At 43.0% G+C, this 24,427-nt stretch overlaps 1 protein-coding gene across 1 annotated transcript in view; it reads left to right on the top strand.

Annotated features, from left to right (window-relative positions):
• The first annotated feature begins 8,018 nt into the window (after positions 1-8,018).
• The window catches only part of TSPAN15 (tetraspanin 15), a 30,859-nt gene continuing 14,450 nt past the window's right edge, over positions 8,019-24,427 (top strand). Inside the window, exons 1-4 of the mRNA XM_053307695.1 lie at positions 8,019-8,505; positions 10,265-10,450; positions 15,473-15,547; positions 22,928-23,023. Coding sequence (XP_053163670.1) covers positions 8,395-8,505; positions 10,265-10,450; positions 15,473-15,547; positions 22,928-23,023 — 468 coding nt within the window. The 5' untranslated portion in view covers positions 8,019-8,394. The remainder of the gene's footprint in view (positions 8,506-10,264; positions 10,451-15,472; positions 15,548-22,927; positions 23,024-24,427) is intronic.

Raw genomic sequence — 24,427 nt, forward strand, 5'->3', positions numbered from 1 at the left:
AGTGGCTTCTCCAAGGTTGTAGGCAGGAATGTCTCTTAGTCCTACCTGAAGATGCCATGGAGGGAACTTGGTACCTTCTGCATGCAAGCAAGCAAGCAAGCAAGCAAGCAAGCAAGCAAGCAAGCAAGCAGGTGCTCTTCCCAGAGTGCCCCCAGGAATATTTTAGAATGTGAGCCCTTTGGGGACAGGGAGCCATCTTATTTGTTTTATTTCTCTTTGTAAACTGCCCTGAGCCATTTTTGGAAGGGCGGTATAGAAATCGAATTAATAATAATAATAATAATAATAATAATAATAATCTTACAGTGCTCACATGTAGTCTCCCATTCAAATGCAAACCAGGGTGGACTCTGCTTAGCAAAGGGGAGAATTCATGCTTGCTACCACAAGGACAGCATGTGGGACCATAGGTACCATGTTTACACTTTTAGGCAGGACATGAAGATGGTTAAGGTGTTTCACTTGGGCCAGGTACTGAGATTGTTCTCCACAGATGCTGGAAGAAGTGTTTCTATGGGAACAATCTGTTGTATGTCTGCTAGTTTTGACGACCGGAGAAAAAGTCTTTTCAACATTGTTAGGTGCTGTTTGACATCTTATTCTATTTCAATCCATGCTTTTCCTCTTTCTATTTTTATATTAAGTGGGGAGGAAATGTTGCTTCAATTTTAAAGAAAATGTTTCCTCTCATAATTTTGATCAGTTCTGTCTCTGTAACAAGTGTCACCTCTTAGATTTCTATCAGTGACCCAGAGCTTGGGTTCATAATTAGAATTGCCATGCCCCCGGAATTTCGGGTTTTATCTGGATTTTAAGCATCTCACCTAGATTGCTTAGCCTAACCAGATTTCAGCTTTCATTTCTTTTTTTTAAAAAAATAAAGCTAACCTCTAGCCCTTGTAGAAGTGGAGTTATGGAGCAAAATGTGTAGTCACTCACTATTCTGCTAAAAAATTATTTTCAAGCCAATTTACATAGTATGCAAATTAGGATCTGCACATTTCCCAGATTTGGAAAGCCAGAACATGGCAACCCTATTTATAATAAATCCTTGAATATTGTCGTGTACAGTTTGAGAACGCTTATCCAGCCTGTCTTACAAATAGGACGGGGTGATTCTCATGATCACCGAGAGTGGGAGGGTGGGTAGGCAAGGCTCCAAAGAGCTTACCTTCCCCGCAGACAAACCAAGGCTTGGTGATGGGAGTGTGCTTCGTGCTCCCACATGAGCAGGACTGAGGGATCTGGGGCTGGAACTTGTTCTGGCCTCTGGGTATCCCACAATGCAACGCGTGACGTGTGTTGCACTGGGTGATTCCCTTATGCCATAGGCGTAACTATAGGGGGGCAGGGGGGGCATGTGCCCCGGGCGCCCCTTGGCAGGGGGCGCCAAAAAGTGCCCCCGCCGATTTGCCGGAATTTTTTTTTTTTTTGCAGACTAGTCCCCCTCCCCCGGTCCCGGCGCGCGCCCCCCATTGGCATTGCTCATCCAGCACTGGGCGCTGCGGCGTCTTCGTAGTCCAAGTCTCTGACTCTCACTCCCCAGCGCCCCGCCGCCCCGCCACCAGTCGCGCATGCGTCGAGAGGAGGACACGCACCAGAGCAAACTTCCTGAACAACTCCCTCTTCTGAACAACTTCCTGAATGCCCGAACCAGTTCCCCTTTTTGCTCATTCAAGTCCTTCCTCCCCTATAATCTAACCACATTTTAATTGAAAATGTTCAGGGAGGGGGAGATGGGGGGGATGTGGAACCTTGGGTTCCACATCCCCCCATCTCTCCCTTCCTGGACTTTTTCACTATGTAATGCAAGCTAATTTAATTATATGTCATCATCAAAATGGATTAGCTGTTTCAGCCCATCAGGAAAGTCTAAACCTCCACCGATTTAATTAACCAGACTGAAAATCAAATGAACAGAGAATGTTTTAATGAAAGGTGGTATATAAATTTAACAATAAGTAAAACTATCATTAGGAGCAATTAGTGATTACTTAAACATTGGTGCTGCCAAGCAATTTGTAAATAAAACTAGAATCCCTTTGAAAATAAGCTGGAAATAATTGTAGGTTGGGCAGGGGGTGAAAGTATATACTTCTAAACATTTGTTAAATTTATATACCACCTTTCATTAAAAACAACCCCAAAGTGGTTTGGTTTTAGTCATGGATTTTAATTTTAATTGCTCTTTTTGTCAATGTGATGAAGATTAGTTAAATCTGAGTGGCCTTAGGCAACCAATGTTGCATCTGAAATGCCATTTCATTTTTTATTGTCATAAATACTCTCCAACCAATTTAAATAGCAAAGATGTATATTATCGCTTTATTCAATTGCAGGGAATCTCAAAAAAGCAGGATTTGCAACTAAGGCAGTGCATATCTTCTCTAAAATGGCCCTTTTATAGTTTTTCTAACTTTGAAATCGTAACATAAAACAAAGAATAAATGCATAAATGCTTCCCCCTCCATTTGAAACCTTTTCTGGTGTAAATAGCACGCGGTTTTGGAAAAGGGGAGTCTTTCTGTAACAGCGGGAGAATAAGGAGTCTTTAGCACTATCACCCTAGTCCTTCGAATTACTTTGGAGTCCTTGGTTTTTGTTTTGTTAAAATACAGTCACTCACAAGGGAAAGTCAGGAACAGAACCAGGGTGTGAGGGAGGGGCATCATAATCATAATAATCATCATTGCATCATAATTCTGATGTTTGAGATACAAGCCAACTTCACAGGGTTGTTGTGAGGAAAAACCTAAGTATGTAGTGCATTTTGAAATTTTTGGTAATTTTTGTAATTTTTTACATTTTTAAAATAAAAGTTTTCTGAAACATGTATGTCAGTCAGATGTATGTTGGGGGGGCGGCGGGGGGGACGCGGTGGCGGGGGGGCGCAATTTCAGTGCTTGCCCTGGGCGTCGTTTTCCCTAGTTACGCCTCTGCCTTATGCGCTCATCTCTGTGTCTCCTTGGGCTGAATCCATCCTGAGGAGACACACGATACACTGCAGCTACATTAAGGGTGCGAGTGTTGGCCAACCTTGACTTATAGCTAGGTTGTTTAGGAGGGTTAGCGGGTGGGAAGCGTCGGGATCTGCAGGGATCCCGTCGCTTTTCGCAACCAGCCTAACCCAGGCTGGGCTGCCCTAGGCTGGGTTAGGCTGGTTGTGAGAACAGACTCATAGTTTTGTTTTGGGATGGAACATCATCAACTAAAAGCCTGATAACACAGGTGTGTTTTCAATAGCTGTTTAAAAAGAGCCAGACATGGGGAGATTCTGATTTCATTTGGGAGTGTGTTCCAGAAGAGCCCCAGGGCAACTCTAGAGAAGGTCAGATTTGGGGTTGCCACCAAATGAGCCAGTGGCAACTGCAACGGGACCTCTCCCGAGGATCTTAATAGGCAGTGGGGTTCATGAAGAAGGCACTCTCTTAAATACCTTGAGCCCAAGCTGTTTAGAGCTTTATAGGTAATAACTAGTACTTTGTTTTTTGTCTGGAAACTAATTGGCAGGCAGTTTTAAAATTGGAGTAATATTTTTTCTCATTCATTTTTCTCCCCCCTTCCCCCCATTATTAGCCTACTTTCCAGTACGCTTATGAGATCACCCGGCATACTGTGTGTGTGTCCATGTGTCCCCCACTATCAACTTTGCAACGCCTGTACCAATATGAACCAAATCGGGTGCAATTGTAGGGATACATAGGGACACTTCAATGCCATAGTTTGTGATTATGTCATCTACCCCAATCCAAGATGGCGGACACATAAACATTTGAGGTGCAAGTGGCCTAACTTGTGAACTGCTGAACTGCTTTGAACCAAATTTGTTACAGCTGTAGGGACACATAGGGATGCCCAATTGGCAGGGTGTGTGATGAGGTCATCCACTCCACTTCAAGATGGCGGCTACATAGGGATGTGCACGAACTGGTCCGAAAGCCATTCAAGAGGCCTGTGAACTGTTTCGTGCTGGTGCCAGTTTGAAGTTCAATGCCAGCAGGAGGATCTCCCTTTAAGGGTGGGGTTTTTTTTTTTTTTGCACTTACCCCAACCACCGCAACCCCCCCCCCGGCACTCCATTTAAAAAAAAATGTATTCGGGGCAGCAGCGAACTGGTGTTGAATCACCCAGTGCAACACACATGTCATGCATTGCATTGTGGGATACCCAGAGGCCAGAACAAGTTTCGGCCCCAGATCCCTCCATCCTGCTCCATGCTTCACGAAGAAGGGCTGCTCATGTGGGAGCACGAAGCACACTCGGATCACCAAACCTTGGTTTGTCTGTGGGGAAGGTAAGCTCTTTGGAGCCTTCCCTGCCCGCCCTCCCACTCTTGGCGATCATGAGAATCACCCCTATTTATAAGACAGGCTGGATAAGGGTTCTCAAACGGCACAAGGCAATAATTCAAGGATCTATTATAAATAGGGTTGCCATGTTCTGGCTGTCCAAATCTGGGGAATATGCAGATCCTAATTTGCATACTATGTAAATTGGCTTGAAAATATTTTTCAATCCTCCCTGCCACCCTTGCCCCTGTTGTTGCCCGGAGATACAGGACGTACGGGCTGCACGTGTGCCCGCCGCCGTGCGCACCCGCTGCACGTTGCATGCGTGTGTGATGCGCGTACGCAATGTGCGACGTGTATGGCAGGCTCATGCACGGCGGCAATCACACTGGCAGCCCGTACTTCCTGTATTTCTGGGCAACGAGGGCAAGGGTGGTAGGGAAAAACACTGCTACCCTGAAAATGGTTTTAAAAAATGGAGCACTGGGGGGGGGAACAGTGGGAGGGGTAAGTGCAACCCCCTGACCTTAAAGGGAGACCCCCACCGGCGTCGAACTGCACCTCCACGGTTCCGTGCATGTCACTACGGCTGCGTGAACATTCGAGGTGCAAGTAGACTAATTTGTGGACTGTCTAACCGATCTAAACCAAATTGCGTACAGCTGCAGTGAGTGACACACAGGGACACCTCAACGGCATAGTATGTGATGATGCCATCCACCCCGATTCAAGATGGTGGACGCATACACTTTTGAGGTGCAAGTGGGCTAACTTGTGAGACGCTTAACCAATTTGAATCAAATATGCAACAGCTTTAGGGACACATAGGGATGCCCAAATGGCAGGTTGTGTGATGATGTCATCCAATCCAATTGAAGATGGCGGCCATGTGAACATCCGAGGCACAAATGGGCTAATTTGTGGACTGTCTAACCCAGAGTTTCTTAACCTTGGGCCCCCAGATGTTGTTGGACTACAACTCCCATCATCCCCAGAAATGGCCTTTGTGGTTGAGGATGATGGGAGTTGTAGTCTAACAACATCTGGGGGCCCAAGGTTAAGAAACCCTGGTCTAACCAATTTAAACCAAATTGCATACAGTTGCAGTGAGTGACACACAGGGACACCTCAGTGGCATAGTTTGTGATTATGCCATCCACCCTGACCCAATATGGTGGATGCATACATTTGGAGGTGGAAGTGGGCTAACCTGTGAAACGCTTAACCAATTTGAACCAAATTTGCTACAGCTGTAGGGACACATAGGGACACCTAAACGGCGTAGATTGTGACAATGTCATCCAATCCAATTCAAGAAGGCAGACATGTAAACATTTGGGGTGCAAGTGTACTAAATTGTGGACAGTCTTAACTGATTTGAACCAAATTTGCTACAGCTGTATGGACACATAGAGATGTCCCAAAGGTGTAGTTTGTGATGATGTCATCCACCTTGATCCGAGATGGTGGACATGTGAACTTTTGAGGTGCAAGTGCACTAACTTGAGGACTGTCTAACCTATTTGAACCAAATCTGATACAGTTTTAGTGTGTGACACACAGGGACACCTCAATAGTATAGTTTGTAATAATGTCATCCACCCTGATCCAAGATGGTGGATGCATGAACATTTGAGGTGCAAGAGATCTAACTTGTGAACCTCAATTTGAACCAAATTTAGTCCAGTTGTAAGAGACAGTGAAAGGAAAGTAGATTGATTAGTTCTTACTAGAACAACTTGTTTAGATTTATATCCCGCTCTTAAGCGGTGTACATGCTTTTTTTTAATCCTCACAACCACCCTGTGAGGTAGGTTAGGCTGAGAGATACATGACTGGCCCAGTGAGTTTCATGGTTGAATGGGGATCTTTGGGTAGCCGGGCTCCTGCCACATTCTGCACCAATTGCAGTTTATTAACTATGTACAAAAGCAGCCCAACGTAAAGTGCACTGAAGTAGTCAAGAATGTTACCAGCATGTGTACCACTATTATAATGTCGTTTATCTTGAGAAATTGACATATCACCTGAAGCTGATAAAAAGCACTCCTGAACACTGCCTCAGCTTGAGATATCAGGGAGAGGTTTTGGTCCAGAAGTACTCTCAAGCTACACACCTGATCTTTCAGGGGGAGAAACCCCACTCAGAACAGGCAAATCTAAAGCACTTCCTAAGTTCCAACCTCCCACAATGAGTACCTAAGTCTTGTTTGGATTCAACTCCAGTTTGTTCTCCCTCATCCAGCCCATTATAGCAAGCATTTAGAGAGGTGAAGTCATCTCCTGACGAAGTTGATATGAGGAAATAGATTTGGGTGACATCGACATATTGATAACGCCCTGCACCAAATCTCCTGATTATCTCTCCCAGTGGTTTCATGTTCAGTTTTGATATTTTGTTATGATTTTGTAATTATGAATTTAGTTGTGAGGGTTTATGAAAATTATTTTGCTTTCAATGGTTGGTTTTTTGTAGCTGTAGCTTTGTATGAGTTGTTAAAGGATTACCTATTTTATTATAACATGTATATAACATCAAATTTTATTTTTGTCATTTTTATTTGCTTCAAACTGCTTTGAGTGTATTTGTGCGGAAAAGGGATATACAATTAAATTTGATTATGGAACATTGACTGGAGTGATAGCATGAGGCCCTTTAAATTCGGAATGGCCCAAATGCCCCCTCCCCACACCCCATTTGTCCTAGGTTCCATATCCCCCTAGAGACAGCCCTGGACAAATATTTTATTTATTTTAACATTTATATCCCGCTCTTCCTCCAAGGAGCCCAGAGCGGTGTACTACATACTTAGGTTTCTCCTCACAACAACCCTGTGAAGTAGGTTAAGCTGAGAGAAGCGACTGGCCCAGAGTCACCCAGCTAGTGTCATGGCTGAATGGGGATTTGAACTCGGATCTCCCCGGTCCTAGTCCAGCACTCTAACCTCTACACCACGCTGGCTCTCTTCAAATATTTTCAAATTTTCATTTTCTATTTTCAAATAGAAAATATAGCACATCATTTACGGGGCAGATAGTGTAAATTACTATTATACTTGTTCCTCCTCTTGGGTATACATTTATTTGCAACATGTAAATTGGGAAAGGCAAGGCAATGTCCGAAGTGGGCATTTACCTATGGGCATTTCCACAAGCAGTGGAGCCAATTCCTATACAAGATTGCCCAAAGGTTCTACTGAATCTAGTACAGCTTACTCCCAAGTAACTGTGCATAGGATTGCAGCTTAAGTTTCATGGGACTGGCTTCTGAGTAAATATGATTAGGTTTGTGCTGTTAATCGCTTAAGTAAGTGCAATTTAACATTACAGTTTGCCCCAGGCCTTTGGAATGGGCAAGCTATCAATAAAATAAATGTGCGAATCTTAAATGTGAGAGAGAAAGCGTTACGAGAGCCGTTCTTTAAATTAAGTAATGGTGCACCTTTCCCATTCAGTTTTTGAAGGGCATGTCATATTTCACAGTATAACAAAAAGCGATTTCCAGACAATATGCAGCGCGATCGACACGTTAGCTTAGCAGAACGAAGTCCAAGCAGGCTTTGTCCCAAGAAAGTGTGCCTAACTGAAGAACGCAAAGCAATCCTATGCGTCTTTACTTAGAAACAATCCCACTGTGTTCAAGGAAGCTTATTCACCCTAACTGAACGCAGTGCCTTACTCCCGAGCAAACGTGTGTAGCTGGTCGGGCTGTTAAGTGTCGCTGCCTTTCGTCCGACAGTGTAAACCGAGCTGGTTCCGTTTGGGTGGGTTGTGTATCGCTCACGCCGCCGGGCTTGGCTTTATCCGGTCTCCACTAACGAGAAAACGGCATGGCCTCCGACTCCTTGAGCTCTACTAGCGGGGTGTGTCTTGTTTCGGTCTCTCGCTGCTCGCCCTCGGCGGTGACACCGGCCCCTCCCGCCCACTGGCACAGGCAAGCCGCTTCCAGAGAAGCGGAGGCGCCGCCGTCGCTTGCGGCCTGGGACGAAGAGTCACAGGTGCCGGGAGGCGCAGGAAGCGCGGCGGCGGCGGCGTCGTCGTGGTCTCCAGCTGCCTCCAGTGAAGGGGAGGCGCCCGGGCGGCGGCAGAGGCCGGCCGGAGGAGGATGGCGCCGGTGGCAGCGGCCTCCGGAGGCTCGGAGCAGGTCCGCTACTGCGCGCGCTTCTCCTACCTGTGCCTCAAGTTCACCCTCATCACCTACTCGACAGTGTTTTGGGTGAGTGGCAGTGTCTGGCAAAGGGCCCAGGCAGGCAGGCAGGCAGGTGGCTCCCTCAGCCGCTCGCGCGGTGGGCTGGGCGGGGCAGGGAGGGCGCGCGCAAATTCTGAGGTGTGGCAGGAGGAGGACGGGGACGGGGTTGAGGGTGTCGAGAGGGGATAAGGTGGTGGGCGCTGACTTTGAGGTGGGCAGCCTGCCCTGGCCTTCCCGCTGCTGGAAGGGCGTCCACGCGCGCTCCTCCTCCTCCTCCTCAAAAGGGTGGCTAGAGATGCTCGCTCGAGGAAGCGCCCTGTGTTTGTCATGTTCCCTCCTCCCTGAACTGGGACAACCTGCTCGCAACAAGTGGTGGTGGTTTGTGACTGTGTGGGGTGACTAAGAGCGAGGCGTCGAGTCCTTTCGACTAACTAGAAGGAAGCATGCTTGCCTGCCTCTTGCTGTTGATGGCTGGAGATCGATCGGTGGCTTTGAGGAAGTTGCACGTTTCACCTGCACGCTCGTTCATACGCAGTAGTCCACCCGGCTGCCAAGGTTGCAGTCCGCCCTGGCTGTTCAGTGGAATAAAGAAACAAACAAACGGATAATTTGATAACTCTGTGCTTTAAGAACAATCGTAGCAAAGAACGTCAAATACATTGCATAAAAGAGACAACGATGCACCCATGAGGTTGAAATTGTTATAATATGTTTCCCTCCTTTTGAACCTGGCAAACTAATGGCATTCTGCACATCCGTAGAGTAAGCCAAGAAAGAGATCAAGGGATTTGTGGCATTTGTCTTTAACTTCCAAACTAGTCAAGTGCCAACCATTAGCAGGAAAAACAGACGCTTTCCCCTGTAATTTTCAAGTTTTCCTCTTGGGAGATTCCCTTAGTAACATATTTGATGGAGATTGTACTATATCGATCAATTGACTTAAAAGGTGGGCTGGTTCCAGTGATAAATCACTTGCACGCATGATTATGAATGGGACACACTTTGTGCTCCATGGATGTCCCAACCAGTGTTCTCTCTCAGGCGTATGCACACGCATGCACAAACAAGTTTTTTAAAGTCTGCTCAGTTATTTTTAGATCCCGCTCAGATTGAATCAGGAAGGTCCCACTCTAAATATATGTGCACACACACTGCCTTGATACTGCTACCCAGAACAAAACTCATTCCATACACAGGTGAGAAAAAATTAGAGCGAACACTGGTCCCAATGCCCTCTCAATATGCTACTTTACTGTATGGTTAAATAACTATCTGGAGCATATGTAGAAGGGCCATTTGGATGAACAACCCTCGTATACAATAAAGAGATGTGCCAGGAGATGGAGAGTGCTTGGGACAGGGACATCCTGATGGGCACTCTCTCAATGCATCACTTCCTAATCATGTGTGCTGGGGGCTTTATCATTGGAACTGGCCCAGTGTCTTATCAAAATAGTGAATACATTAACCTGTATTTCACTACTGTTCATGTGCAGTTTAAGCCTTTTCATGTGTTCTGAAACTATTCATGTGTTTATTTATTTATTACATTTATATTCCGCTCTTTCTCCAAGGAGCCCAGAGCGGTCTACTACATACTTAAGTTTCTCCTCACAACAGTTCGTCCTCAGCATCTTCCTAGAACTCTGCTGCCTGATATAGGCAACCTCTGGCTTGATAATCAAGTCATTTCCATGCTGCGCCATTAGGTGGCTTATACACAGTTGCTATTGGAAAAAGATCACACACCTCTCTCTCGCCTCTCTCTCTCCTTTTTCTATTACAGTTGCTAGGAGCATTTGTCTTAGCAGTTGGCATATATGCAGAAGTTGAAAGACAGAAGTACAAAACCCTTGAAAGTGCCTTTTTAGCCCCAGCAATTATTCTAATACTTCTGGGCATTGTTATGTTCCTTGTTTCCTTTGTGGGTGTATTGGCTTCCTTAAGGGACAACTTATGCCTTCTTCAAGCTGTAAGTACTTTTATATAAGACAAATATCACTTGTAACTTGAACTTGATTCTTATAAGGTTATTTTATGCTCCATTATGTAAGTAGTTTAAGACAGCTCAGCTAGTAATTCCCTTCATTTTTTTTTAAAGCAGAGATAAATTGTAGCGTAAGAGATATTTAACCAGTGTAAATGAGGCTGTCAAAAGTGAATCTCTTACTTCAGTGGGAATAATATCTTACATCAGAGTAATGTCACTTCTCTTAGGTTAAGACTATTTTTGTAGCTTGTGTCATGGTTTCTGAGATAGCTCTGGGCAAATAAAGAAATTGGATAAACCAAAGCAAGATTTATTTAGGGAAAATGTAAAATAAATTTGGGCAAATAAAAAGTGAATGTTGTTGTATATTTAACTAATATTTAATTCTTATGATCATATAGCTTGATATTAAAAACTGGAGTTAGGATGTTATACTTTCTTTTCACAAGAGTCTATTGCTTTATCTCCTTCCATGTTAGCAGAACAAGATTTTCTTACAGCACATATACCAGAGCTTTGTCTGTTTGCTTGGCAAAACTTATAATACCCGATAATATTAATAATAAAATCTGCTTTGTTCATGAAGGCAGCCCTCTGATTTAGACTGATGCTGTGATTTTATTTGAGTCAGAACTAATTGCCAGCAGTTTGTTGGACATGTTCAAGTTATTAATAAACTAATGAGTAGGCAAATTAAGTACAGTGAAGAGCTAGAAATGGAGGTGAACAGTTGAGGGATGTATTAACATAATTAGCCTGTTTTCTAAGGATTATGACCTAGATGTTTGGGATTACTTCATTCAGAATCAAAGGGAAAGCTGTAGGATGGGTGTTTTAATTGTTTTTATACAGATTTCATGAATACTAGGGATGTGCATGGATTGATTTTTTCATTTTGATTTGTACCCAAATCGGATCACCCCTGATTTGTTTTGGGTCTGAATCTGCCCCCCGAATAACCAGGGCCGGATTAAGCTAGTGTGGGGCCTGTAGCATATGTTATGAAGGGGCCCCAAATTAAAAAAAATGCACATAAATATTGAAACATAAATTATTTACTTGCATAGTAAAGTAATTCAATTTTTTCATTTGCCTAGTGCCCCCCCCAACCACCCCATGCCTCCACTCAGCTGAGCCAGCCAGTCAACAAACTTTGCAAAACACTCCCCCCCCACACACACACACTTTTGTGACTCCTGACCGTGGGTTCTCCTTTGGAGTTATTTTCACAAAGAGAAAGGGGGTGGGGAACAAAACTCTGAATGTTTAAATTAAAAGGTTCTCAGGAATTCTGTACTTTGAGAAATCTGAACCTATTAGCAATTTTGGCACACAACAGTGTATGTTTGATTCCAATGTGTGCAGAACATATTGGATCCCAGCAGCCATCACATTAAAAGGGCCATTTGACAATATTATGAATATATGTTTAACCTCTTGTGCAAGCCTGACAGGAAAGCAGATGTATATTTAAAATAGTTGATGCATTGCAAATGAATGTGATTATGATGAGGTGCATTAGCAACTTCCACGAAAACAGAAGTATCCAAAAGACAATCTTTTGGCAGGAGGCACAGCCTCTTTCAATCTAAATTACACTAACATGCTTAATATTAAAAGGAAGGAATGCACAAATCATTCAGTGCAACCCTAAGCATGTTTACTCAGAAGTAAGTCCCACTGAACTCAATGAGCCTTACTCTCTAGTAAGTGTGTTTAGGTTTGCAGCCTCCGTTTATCTTTGGACAATTTCAACGGGCATCCCAATGTAAAGCTAAAGAAGTTGGCAACGCAGCAGTAGTTATTTCAGTTCTAGAGGAGAGGAAAGGAGCTCACCTTACATTTGGCAGTTCCTTGAAAAGCAATGATCACAAATTCCCTCCCAACAGCACTAGATACTAAAGGAGGATATAAGTGACCTTACCCAACAAGACCATAATATAATCTCCCTCCAAGCTCCCCTCAATTGATCCACTAAACTTTGAGACTCCTCTTGCCGTGCATCTGAGTTACTTCTGGCTTTCTTTTTCCTCTTAAAGGTACACGTTCTCATTGTTTATCTTACCCTCTCCCAGTCAGTCGGAAAACACTGGCAACATTCAACTAGCATCTTCTTTAGCTTCCTTTCTTCCGCCCAGCATTAATAGTTAGTTGTTTTTTAATCTAAACTGCTTTTATTTTTTACTCTCTGTGTGTATGTTTTTAAAAACTTTTACAGTTTAAACAAATAAAGACCAACTCCCTGGCGATTAAGTTATCTTTGAGACCCCTTTGCAAGCTATCTGTTCCTATTGTTGTTCTTACTACGCCCCTCCCCTCCCGTGCTGCTTAACATAATAGATAACCCAATCAACACCATGGTGCCAGGAAGACCTTGCTTAAACGCCCTCGAGCAAGGCGAGCGATGCTGGGGATGAAAATGGGCAGCAGCAGGCAATGAGGAGAGTCAGCAGAGAGCACCAAATAGAGAGCAGAAAGAAGGGGCAGATGTTCAAGCCAGGCGTGCGGGGCCCTAGAAAACGCGGGGCCCCTAGCAAATGCTACATTTGCTACTATGTTAATCTGGCCCTGCGAATAACCCCTTTTTTGATTTGCACCTGAATTTTCCAAATCTGAATTGATTTGGGGCAAGAAAAGGGATCCCGGGGCAAAAGAGTGGGGTGGGTGATAGTGCCTAATGGTTGGAAGCTACCTCCCAAATTTCAAAGAAACTGGGCAAAGGGATGATTTTTAAATAATTTTTGGAGCGTCTTTAAGCTATTTCCCATCGGGAATAATGGGGATTTCAGCAGCCTTATAGCTCCATGTGTGGGGCAGTAGGGTGGCCCAGAGTGGGTTCTGGTGGGTGGTAGTGCCCAATGGGTGCAAGGAAGCTATCACCCATATTTCAAAGGAATTGGGCAAAGGGGTGATTTTAAAAAGATTTTTGAAGTTGGCATGTCTTTGGGGTAGAATCAGGGCAGAAAAGGGGTTTTGGGGGCAGAAGAGTGGGTCAGGTAGTAGTGCCCCAATGCGTGCCCGCTACCACCCAGATTTCAAAGAAATTGGTGAAAGGGGTGGTTTTTAAAAGAATTTCTGAAGTTTGCATGTCTTTAAGCTTTCCCCCCATAGGGAATACTGGGGATTTCAGCAGCCCCATAACTCCGCTTGGGGGGCACTAGGGTGGCCCAAAGCAAGTGGTGGTATAATGCACATAGGTAGCCAACCACCCCCAAGCCCATGGGGCACTGGGTTTTGTTGTTTCAGAGGTGTTCTTCTGAGAGTAGATTCTCTGGTAGGAAATGAGAGCGGATTCAATGACAAACATTGAATCCATTCTCATTCCTAACAGAGAATCTACTCTCAGAAGAACACCTTGGAAACAACAAAACCCAGTGCCCCATGGGCTTGTCATTTTGGGAGTGGTTGGCACCCAATGTGCACTATACCACCCACTCTGGGCCACCTTGGTGCCCCTCAAGTGGAGTTATGGGGCTGCTGAAATCCCCAGTGTTCCCTATGGAAAAAGCTTAAAGATGTGCCAACTTCAAAAATTGTTTAAAAACCACCCCTTTCACCAATTTCTTTGAGATTTGGGTGGTAGCTTCCACCCATTGGGCACTACAACCCAACCCACTTTGGCCACAAAATGGAGGTCAAAATCTCTGAATTTTTCAGGTCCGAATCTGGGGTGATTTGTTTTGTGTCCGAATCTGGGCAATTGAAGACAAGGTGATTTGTTTTGTCTACAAATCACTCAATTCAGCCAGATTCGGGTACAAATCATTTTGTGCCTGAGTCACTTTGCACATCCCTAAAGAATACGGAGACAGCTTTGGTAAGGAAAGCAAAACTTTTTTTCACCTGATTCTGGTTTGGCTGGACAAGGTAGTTACTTTTACAACTAAGATGGCTCAAACACTGTTATATTACAAATCTGTTTATACCACAAATTTACATATGCAATATAATATTGTGCCATAAAATAAATTAGTAGATTAGTAACTTTCAAAGTATGCGTAGTCATGACTAATTGATTTTTGTGGTAGCAAGTATGGAGTAAATTGACACTGCTGCCCAGTGAGCCACTGATTTTTATGGGTTTATTTTGTAAGTATATTGATAATATATAAAAGAATTTATGTGCACAAAACATCCTGTTCCTCATCAGAAAGCAATCCAAGTATTCAGCTATTTTCTTCAAAGCCCTGCCATACAAATGGACATGCTAGGTTGTGTATTTCTTGATATAATGTAAGATTGCTCATAAGCATCCCCCACCCCCACCCTTTTTTTGCCAAATGTTCTCTCTCCAAAATTTGGCTTACTTTGAATGAATGGTGTTGATGTGGCAAGAAGAGTCTGTTTCTTCTAGATTCTTTTAAAATGCTCTCACTCCATTGCCAAAACATTAAAACCCAACAAATAAGCCCTATCTCTTCAGGAAATGCAAAAACATAATGTTCTGTGGGGGTTTTGTAGATGTTCATTAGCATGCAGTTCCAAGAGCTATGCTGCTAATGAAATGAGAGAAAGGGAGAGAGACTTGGCATGAGAAACACAATGTGTTGTATATATCAAAAAGCCAGGTTGATTTCAGTACCGTGCAAAACAGGAAAATGATCAGCATTTGCCAATGTATTAAAGAGAGCATTAGTAAAGGGAAAGGACCTTAACAGAAACGGTGTACAATTTTACATGAGAAGAAAGAGGAGGGATTCATCTCTGATGGCTTCTTTTTCTTTAGCATCTCTAGATTCAAAAACACGAGTCACAGCACAGGTAGCAGAGAGCTTGTGGGCCTGACTGTGGCACAACGTCAAGCCTGTATTCCTGACTACTTCTCTGCTGTTCTGCTGCTCCTTTCAGTAGATTTGAGGCAAAGCCATACCAAGGCATGGGTGGGGCTGCATATTTACTGAAGTGTGCACTGGAGTGGCACTATCTAATTTATAACTGTTCAAAAAGTTCCTGAAGTTAACAATTCATGCCTTAAACATTAACGTTTTTGAAATTGTTTTGCAGTTCATGTATATCTTGGGCATTTGTTTGCTGATTGAATTGATTGGTGGAGTTATGGCATTAATCTTCAGAAATAAGGTAAGAAAACTAAAAAAAAGAGCACTTAACCTAAAAGTCCCCCCCCCCCGCAGTTAGGTAAGCCCCTCACTTTCCTTCCATATAATCTCAAATATAGTTGTACAACTAAAATAAGATTACAGGTAATAATGGCAAAATTACAGAAGATCATGCCAATAGCAAAGTTGGAATAAAACCAGGGCGTTGTAAACTCTGCTCTAAAAAAATGTACTCTGGCCATCTAGAGTAGTTGAATTCAAAAGTAGTTGAATTCTGCAGCTAACCTAAATTAAGCAAATTGAGCAACTTTTCATTATTTTTCTTGCTACATCAGTGCTGTAATTTTTACTATTGATCTGTGCAGGACACCTTGCCTTGATCTACAGGAAACCTATCCCTCTACCCCTTGGAATTTCAGCATGCATTTACCTAATGCTTTCAAGCATATATTTGCAGCCAGGGATCGACAAATTTAGGCTTTGCTCACTGATTGATTGATTGATTGATTTAGTGCCATCAAGTCGGTGTTGACTCTTAGCAACTACATAGATAGATTGTCTCCAGGATGATCTGTCTTCAGCTTGGCCTTTAAGGTCTCTCGGTGGTGCATTCATTGCTGTCATAATCAAGTCCATCCACTTTGCTGCTGTTCATCCTCTTCTCTTTCCTTCAACTTTCCTCAGCATTATGGACTTCTCAAGGGAACTGGGTTTTTGCATAATGTGTTTGAAGTATGATATGATAATTTGAGCCTAGTCGTTTGTGCCTTGAGTGAGAATTCTGGATTGATTTGTTCTATGATCCATTGGTTTGTTTTCCTGGCTGTCCATGGTATCCTCAAAAGTCTTCTCCAGCACCAAAGTTCAAAAGCGACAATACTTTTTCTATCTTGCTTCTTCAAAGTCCAGCTTTTGCATCCATAGAGTGTCACAGGAAAAACTATTGGCCGAATGATTCTAATCTTTGTAGGTACAGACATGTGGTGGCATCTAAATATCCTTTCCAAGGCCTTCACTGCAACCCTACCAGGTGCTACTCTGTGGCATATTTCTTGACTGCTGGATCCTTTACTGTTGATGGTCAATTCTAAAAGGCAGAAGCTCTCCACCGCTTCAATGTCTTCATTATCAATTCTGAGGTTGGTTGCTGTACCTGTTTAATCGTCTTTACATTTAATTGTAGTCCCATTTTTTTCACTATGCTCCTTGACTTTCATTACTAGAGCTTGCAGATCATCTGTATTCTCAGCTATCAGAGTGGTATCATCAGCATAACACAGGTTATTGATGTTTTTTCCTCCAGCTTTAAAACCACCCTCATCTTCTTCCAATCCCTCAGTATATGTTCAGCATATGAATAAATAAGAAGAAAGTATACAGCCTTGTCTTATTCCTTTGCCGATCTGGAACCCATCTGTTTCACCATGTTCCATCTTGACTGTGGCTTCCTTTCCTGTGTATAGGTTTCTCATGAGAACGTTGAGATGTTCTGGGACACCCATTTTCCTAAGGATATTCCACAACTTGACATGGTTGACGCAATCAAAGGCTTTTCTGTAGTCAATAAAGCACATATGGACTTCTTTATGGCATTTTTTGGATTTCTGAATTATCCAGCATGCATCAGCAATAATGTCTCTTGTTCCTTGGCCTTTTCTGAAACCAGCTTGAACGTCTGCCCTTTCCCTTTCCATGTAGGGCTCTAATCTGTGTTAGATGATCCTGAGCATTATTTTGCTAGCATGTGAAATTAAGGATATTGTGAGATGGTTTGTGCAATCTGTTCAGTCTCCTTCCTTTGGAATGGGTATGTAGACTGACCTCTTCCAATCTGTTGGCCACTGTGTCATTCTCCCAATTTGCTGGCATAGTTTGGTTAGAGCCTTGACTGGTTCTTCTTCTGTTGCCTGCCATATTTCTGTAGCTATTCCATCAATTCCTGTATCCTTCCGACTTGGTAATGACTGGAGTGCTGATCTAACTTCATCTTCCCATACTAGAGGTTCTTGCAAGCAGGAAATATATTCTAGAGTATTTTGGATGTTGGCGTGTCTGCTGTACAGATTTTCAGTATACTCCTTCCACCTTTGTTTGATCTTTTCAGGATCAGTTACTATCTGTCCTTTGGCATCCCTTAACATAACAATTCGAGGTTGGAACCTCCTTCTGAGTTCAGAGATCTTTTGGAAAACATTCCTCATTTTTCTGTGTCTATTTCCATCCTCAAGGTATTTACAGATGTCATTGTAATACTGTTCATTGTCTTTCCTAAAAGCTTTCTGAAATTCCTGTTAAGTTCTTTCATTAAGTCTTTATCTTTTTTTACTTTGGCTTCTCTTTTCTTCTTGGCAATTTCCACTGCCTGTTCTGACATCCATTTTGCTTTCTCCTGTTTCTTGGTCTTTGGCAGTCTCTCTTCACATTCGTCCGTAATAACTTCTTTGATTTCATTCCACAGTTCCTTTGATTCTCTATCAATGAGAACTTCACAGTGATTCCTGATGTTCTCCTTGAAAATGGTTGGTACCTTCTCAAGCTCATATCATGGAAACTGGATAGCTTTGTTTTTCTGCTTTAGCTTGACTTGGAAGTTGCACAAGAGCAGTTCGTGATCTGTTCCTCAATTGGCCCCTGGCCATGTTTTTGCTGTTATAATGGAGCTCTTCCACCTCCTTGCACCAACAATGTAATCAGTTTGATTTCTGTGTACTCCATATGGTGATGTCCATGTGTATGGACAAACAACACACTTTGGTTGTTTGAAGAATTTGTTAGCAATGAAGAGATCATTGGCATGGCAGAAACAAATAAGTTGTTCTCCTACTTCATTTCTGTTTCCTAGGCCATACAGTCCGACTGTGTTTTCCTTCTTACCATTTCTAACTTTGGCATTCCAGTCTCCAACCCCCAGCAACACATCTTGCTTGCATGTTCTGTCAATTTCAGACTGACCTTGAGCATAGAGCTCATCAACTTCCTCTTCTTCTGCATCAGTCGTTGGGATATAGACTTGAAAAACCGTCATGTTAAAGGGTTGTCCACAAAACCTAATTGACATTAGTCAGTTACTGACCATATTGTACCCAAATACTGTCATTGCTATATCTTTCCTGACTATGAAAGCAACACTATTGCTTTGTTTTTCGTGTCCTGAGTAGTAAACAGTATGATTTTCTGACTGAAAGTGTCCCATCCCAGTCCATTTTAATTCACTGATGCCCAAGGTGTCAATCTGTAGTCAATTCATTTCATCTTTCACTGTGTCGAGCTTTCCCATATTCATGCTTCTTATGTTCCACATTCCCATTGTAATTCTGTCTTTGCAGCTTTGGATTTTCTTTTCCTGCATGGCAACATCAGCCACTAGATGTCCAAAAGGCTTTAGCCTAACTGTATCATAAATACCATCAATACTCTGAGAGATCCTCAGCTCTTCCTCAGTAGCATACTGAGTATCATCCACCCTGAGGGGCCCATCATCCGACACTACATCGACAATCATTCTATCTTGTCTATCCATGTGGTTTTCTTGGTAAAGTACAGGAGTGGGTTACCATTGCCTTCTCCCATGCAGTATGAAATTATGCCTTTGTCATTGTCACTAAAGTGACTGTCCTTCCTATATCGCTGCTGCCCAATATAGGTGCTTGCTTGCTTTAGCTGGGCAGTTGGGATGACCTTCGCACCTTGGGTGACCTTACTGGGAGTATACCTCCCAGTGTACTTCGCTCATCAGCCATTATTTGCGTGCTGTTGGGGTCAGGGTGAATGAGTCCTTTTGCAGCCCAACCCAACTCAATGGTGTGTAAATTAAGTGCCCAGCATGGGGATGTTCAGCGTGCCCAGCATGGGGATGGATGAGCAACTATGGTGGCCCCATAAAGGTATGGGGAAAAGCCGGGGTGGGCCTCTGGCGGCCCCCAGAAGTGGCCAGGGGATGCTCCTCCCCCTGTGCTCAATGGTGGCCACGTTCCTGGTGCCCACTATCATTTTTTGGTTTGTATTTTTAAACTATAGTTGCTGGGGGTTGGGGGGAAAAGTGAGCTATGTTCAGTAGAGTTGCAATATTTGATAGGCAGATTAGTTAACTAAAGTTTTAATTGATTAATTTGTAGGATAAAATTCAATTTATTATTACACCATCTCCTTTAAACTTAGGAATTTACATACTAAGATAAGACCTGAGGAGGAAGAGTGGGAAATAATTTTCATTGGTGAGGGCAAAAGTAAATTGACTGAGAATTAAGGGCATGATTGCTTAATTCCCCCCCAGGCTATTTTGAACCCCACACGAGGCTATTTTGAATCTTACTTAAGGGATTTTTTAAAAAGTAAATATTAAATATGGCTATCTTTTCTATAAGAAAAGGTAGCTTTTTGCTTAAATTAAGTTTGCACTTTTTTCAGTACCTTAAAAAGATATTTATTTTAGCAATATAAAAATCCACAAAAATTTAATCAGTTTGTTAGAAGTTGTACTATATGCTCATCAACTAAATTTATTATAATATACTGCTCAGGGTGGCTCACAACACTAAAAGTAATATAAAATTCAGCATAGAATAAAATCAGTTAAAACAAATCCAATTAAAAATAAAAATCTAATAAAGACAAGATAAAATAAATTGTTTTTATCTTCTTGGAAACCGCCCTGAGCCTTTTCGGAAGGGCAGTATATAAACTGAACAAATAAATAATAAAATTAAAAGTCTTTCAATTTATAATTAAATATTGTAAAAGCCTTAGATCCCCAGAAATAGTCTTTAATTGGTTGACAGCCCCATTGTTCTGTCATAAACAGGGGAACAGCTTTGAATGTGCCCTTAATGATGTCAAAATAAAGCTTCATACTGCTTTAGGAAGGTTTAGGCAAACAAAGGAATGACACCATTGTGTAGAATCCAGAGGAAAGAGTTGTGGTATGCAAGACAAGACAGTGGAGTTGCAAAAGCTGGCCTGGATCAATGAATGGATTAACCCAAAACATTAGAGCATTTCATTGGCCCTGTGCTTGCAGCTAAACACAGCCTAAGCACATTTGCCACTGAATACAACTGGTAAAGTAAAGTGTGCTGTCAAGTCGGTGTTAACTCCTGTCGCCCACAGAGCCCTGTGGTTGTCTTTTGTAGAATACAGGAGGAGTTTACCATTGCCATCTCCTGCACAGTATGAGATGATGCCTTTCAGCATCTTCCAATATCACTGCTGCCTGATATAGGTGTTTCCCATAGTCTAGGAAACATACTAGCGGGGATTCAAACCAGCAACCTCTGGCTTGCTAGTCAAGTCATTTCCCTACTGTGCCTGGTGGGGAAGGATAAAACTGGAGACATGCTGTTCCAGCCATCTGCAGCTTCTTTTTGCACATCTGAGAAGAACCAATCCTGAGTAGCGAGACCTTTGGATTTCAGCAGTAGTACCCTTCAAGTCCACAAGCTTCTAAAATTTGTTCCAGTGCCCATTCATAGGGAATTGGGGATGGGTTGACCACTCATAATACTTATGGGGTGTGTCATATTTGTTATAGCAATTTAACTGTGATGCCTTATGCTTTTACTCCCCTCATCTGAGTCCCTTAGAGTGGAGGAAGAAACCGCTTTCCACCAGCTTGCTCAGCCTACTGCTAGGCATCAGCCAGCCTGTCACAAGCGCTGGTAGTAGTTCTGGGAAACTATTAAGAACAGCCCTGCTGGTTCAGACCCAAGGCCTATCTAGTCCTGCATCCGGTTTCACACAGTGGCCCACCAGATGCCTCTGGGAAGCCCAAGGGCAAGAGCTGATGGCATGCCCTCTTTCCTGCTGTTGCACCCCTGCAACTCATATTTCCTCTCTGAAGGCCTCTCTGAAGCTAGAGGTAGCCTATAGCCCTCAGACTAGTAGCCAATGATAGACTTGTCTTCCATGAATTTACCCATCTTAAAGCCATACAGGCTCTTGGCTGTCACCACATCTTGTGGCAGAGAATTCCATAGGTTAATTATGTGTTGTGTGAAAAAGTATTTCCTTCTGTCAGTCCTAAATTTCCTGGCAATCTGTTTCATGTTTTCTGGGAGTGGCCAGGAGCATGAGGTGCTTCCTCCTTCCTATGGGCTGGCTGGGTGAGTCTGTTTTGTCACCAAAGCTGACTTCCCTAGTTTACTGAGCCTTGTTCTCTCTGAGCTGAGAAAAACGGCTTGCTTGTTAATAGGGAAGTGAGTAAAAGCCTCTCAAGAAATAGTTCCCCTCCCCCACCCTTGTTAATACTTTTTTGTGATTCATCTGGGTGTCTTTCCTCAAGGCAGTGCTTCTGTGGTGGGGATACTGCATTTTGCACCCCGCCGATTACAGTCAATATATTGCCTGGCTAGATTTGTGTTGGAGCAAATATATCAATTAGAGAAAAGTGCATTTTTTTGTTAAGGCTTTCAAAAGCTTCTGGTGGGCTTTCCAGATGAATTGTGACTGTTTTAGTTTGTAGCAATTGCATGTATTTTATTTACTGTATTTATTTAAGATGTTATATTCCATCCTTTCCCTATAAAACTCAGGGCAGCTAATACAAACCTAAAATACAACAATAATAAAAATACAATAAAACAGACATAGCATCAGACAGTAGCAATAAAATATAGAAACAGAGCACAAACAGTGGAAGCAGCTCAAAAGACATTGGGGAAGACCTGCTGAAATTAAAATGTTTTCAAACTCCATTACAAAAAACGCCAGGGAAGGGCCACCGACAAATCACATGGCATGAAACTCCAGAGAGAGGGGCTACCACCGAGAAGGTTTGCTTGCATGTCCTGCTGATAGAGCTTCAAGATGAAAGGACATGCACAAAGGTTTCCCTAAAAGATCTTATAGAGTGTAGAAATTGAGGGTATAGCCTTGCTACTGGAATGATAATCGTGTATGAGGTAGCTGTCTGTGTGTATTAATCAGGACATCTATGTACTTCAGTGTGAGAAGTGGGAAGAGTACACAATCTTCAAATAATTAAAGTATTTTTGAAAGAAGTACCAACAAGAACAAAAAGTTCATAACACTATTACCAGTTCTGCAGTGAGGAGCAGAGAGTCAATCTTGCTAGTATCCACCACTTTTTAAAGACCTAGATCAGTATGTCCATGCTGGAGTTTATAAGTCCAGACCTCGATCTAGGAGCCAGAAGGTAGACCCTTGACAAAATAACCCGCGTTACTGGAGAGCTCCAGGTTGGCCGCCTCTGATTTATAACTGCAACTGAACTGGGTCTAATTCTGAACTGGATTCTAATTCTAGAGGTCAGTCTGCCTCTAATTCTCAGCCTCACTGATTTCATCAAGCAAATATTATGGCTTTTAAGTGGTAGTTATTATAAGGGCTTGCTATTTTGTCTTTCTCTTATACTGTGTATGGTACTCCCTGCCCTTCTTCTTCATAGACAATTGACTTTTTAAATGACAACATCCGAAGAGGAATTGAGAATTACTATGACGACTTGGACTTCAAAAACATAATGGATTTTGTTCAAAAGCAGGTTGGTTTTTGAGTGTCAAACGTATAGGTAATAGGCAAACATTCATTGATCCACTATACTGCAATGCAATTTTGTGTCTCTTCTCTGAAGTAGGGTATGTTGCCCTTCTAAATTGATGTATTGATAGTAGATTCAGTCGGCAGAAAAACAGAGTCTCAGGGCCAGAAAGAATCTTCAGGTAAGTAATGCAATCTCTTGCTTAAAGCAACATACTCCACACCCAAAGACCTTAATGATTTAACCCAGGGTATGAAACTTAATGTATTTGCATTTAAGAATTAACCCATGCTTCCTCCTCTCCTGGCAGCTTCATGTACAGCTTTCAAGATAAAAGTGAGGAGCTGTATGATTTCATTAAAAAAGAATTTTAAAAAGGAATTATTTTTTATTCTTACAGATATAAGAAAAAGGACTTAAAACATTTAAGATGTTTGCTGTTTGGGGTGGGCAGAACTGCTGTTATAATTGTGGACTCTAAGTCTCTTTTCTTTATGATCCTCCTCATATTCACTCTTACGTAGTTACGTAACACACAGAATAGGAAATGGCAAAATCCTAGAAATATTGGTTTAAAGGAGGCTGCAATCCTAAACATACTTATTTTGGTGCAAGTCCCATTGAACTCAGTGGAATTTACATCTGAGTGAAGCAGTGGCATAGCTAGAGCACAGGCCGCCTGTGTCCACCCTCACCCTGCAGTGTTGCAAGGCCTTCCCCTTGGCAGCGGTGCATGCCTTTGGCACATGCCAGCTTTTTTTTACTGGCAGCTGCCGCTGCTGCTGCTCCTCCTGCCACCCACTGCCTCCTACCATCAGGCTTGGAGGTTCAGAAGCAGGGAGTCCTCCATCCTTTTCTCTCTCTAGGGAGGAATGGAATGGAGCCTCCCTGTTTCCTCTCCCTGAGCCTGATGGGAATGGAAGGTGCACATGCGCCCTGATGAAGAGAAAGGGTGCATCTGCTCCCTCATTCCCAGCTGCCTCGGGGTCAGAACCCTGAGTCGCTGGAAGTGTTGGTGGGTTACAGGAGTGTAGTGCTCTTCTGGGAATGAGCAGCGTTTGGAATGAGTAGCACGGCAAGCTGCACCTTTGAGAATGGTGCTGCCAGGGAGGCAGGGAAAGCTGGAAAGAGCACAGTGGTGGGCAGCAGGAGTGCAGTGGAGGTGGGGGCACAATGCTGCTCCTCAGTGACCTCAGCAGCCTGTGTTCCATGCGCAGCCTGGAACACTGTTACCTCTGCCCCTGGAGTAAAGAGGAGGCTGCAAGTTGTAGCAAAATAAAAGGTTTGCAAGTGCAGTATCTATACATGACTGGGCAATTCTGTCAGGATGATAGGACTTAATTTGCCATTAATGGTTTACTGTCTTCTAAACCTCTGTTCCAGGACCCATTGAGATCATGTTTATTT

Source organism: Hemicordylus capensis, chromosome 3 (assembly GCF_027244095.1).
Source record: "Hemicordylus capensis ecotype Gifberg chromosome 3, rHemCap1.1.pri, whole genome shotgun sequence".
NCBI classification, from domain to species: domain Eukaryota; kingdom Metazoa; phylum Chordata; class Lepidosauria; order Squamata; family Cordylidae; genus Hemicordylus; species Hemicordylus capensis.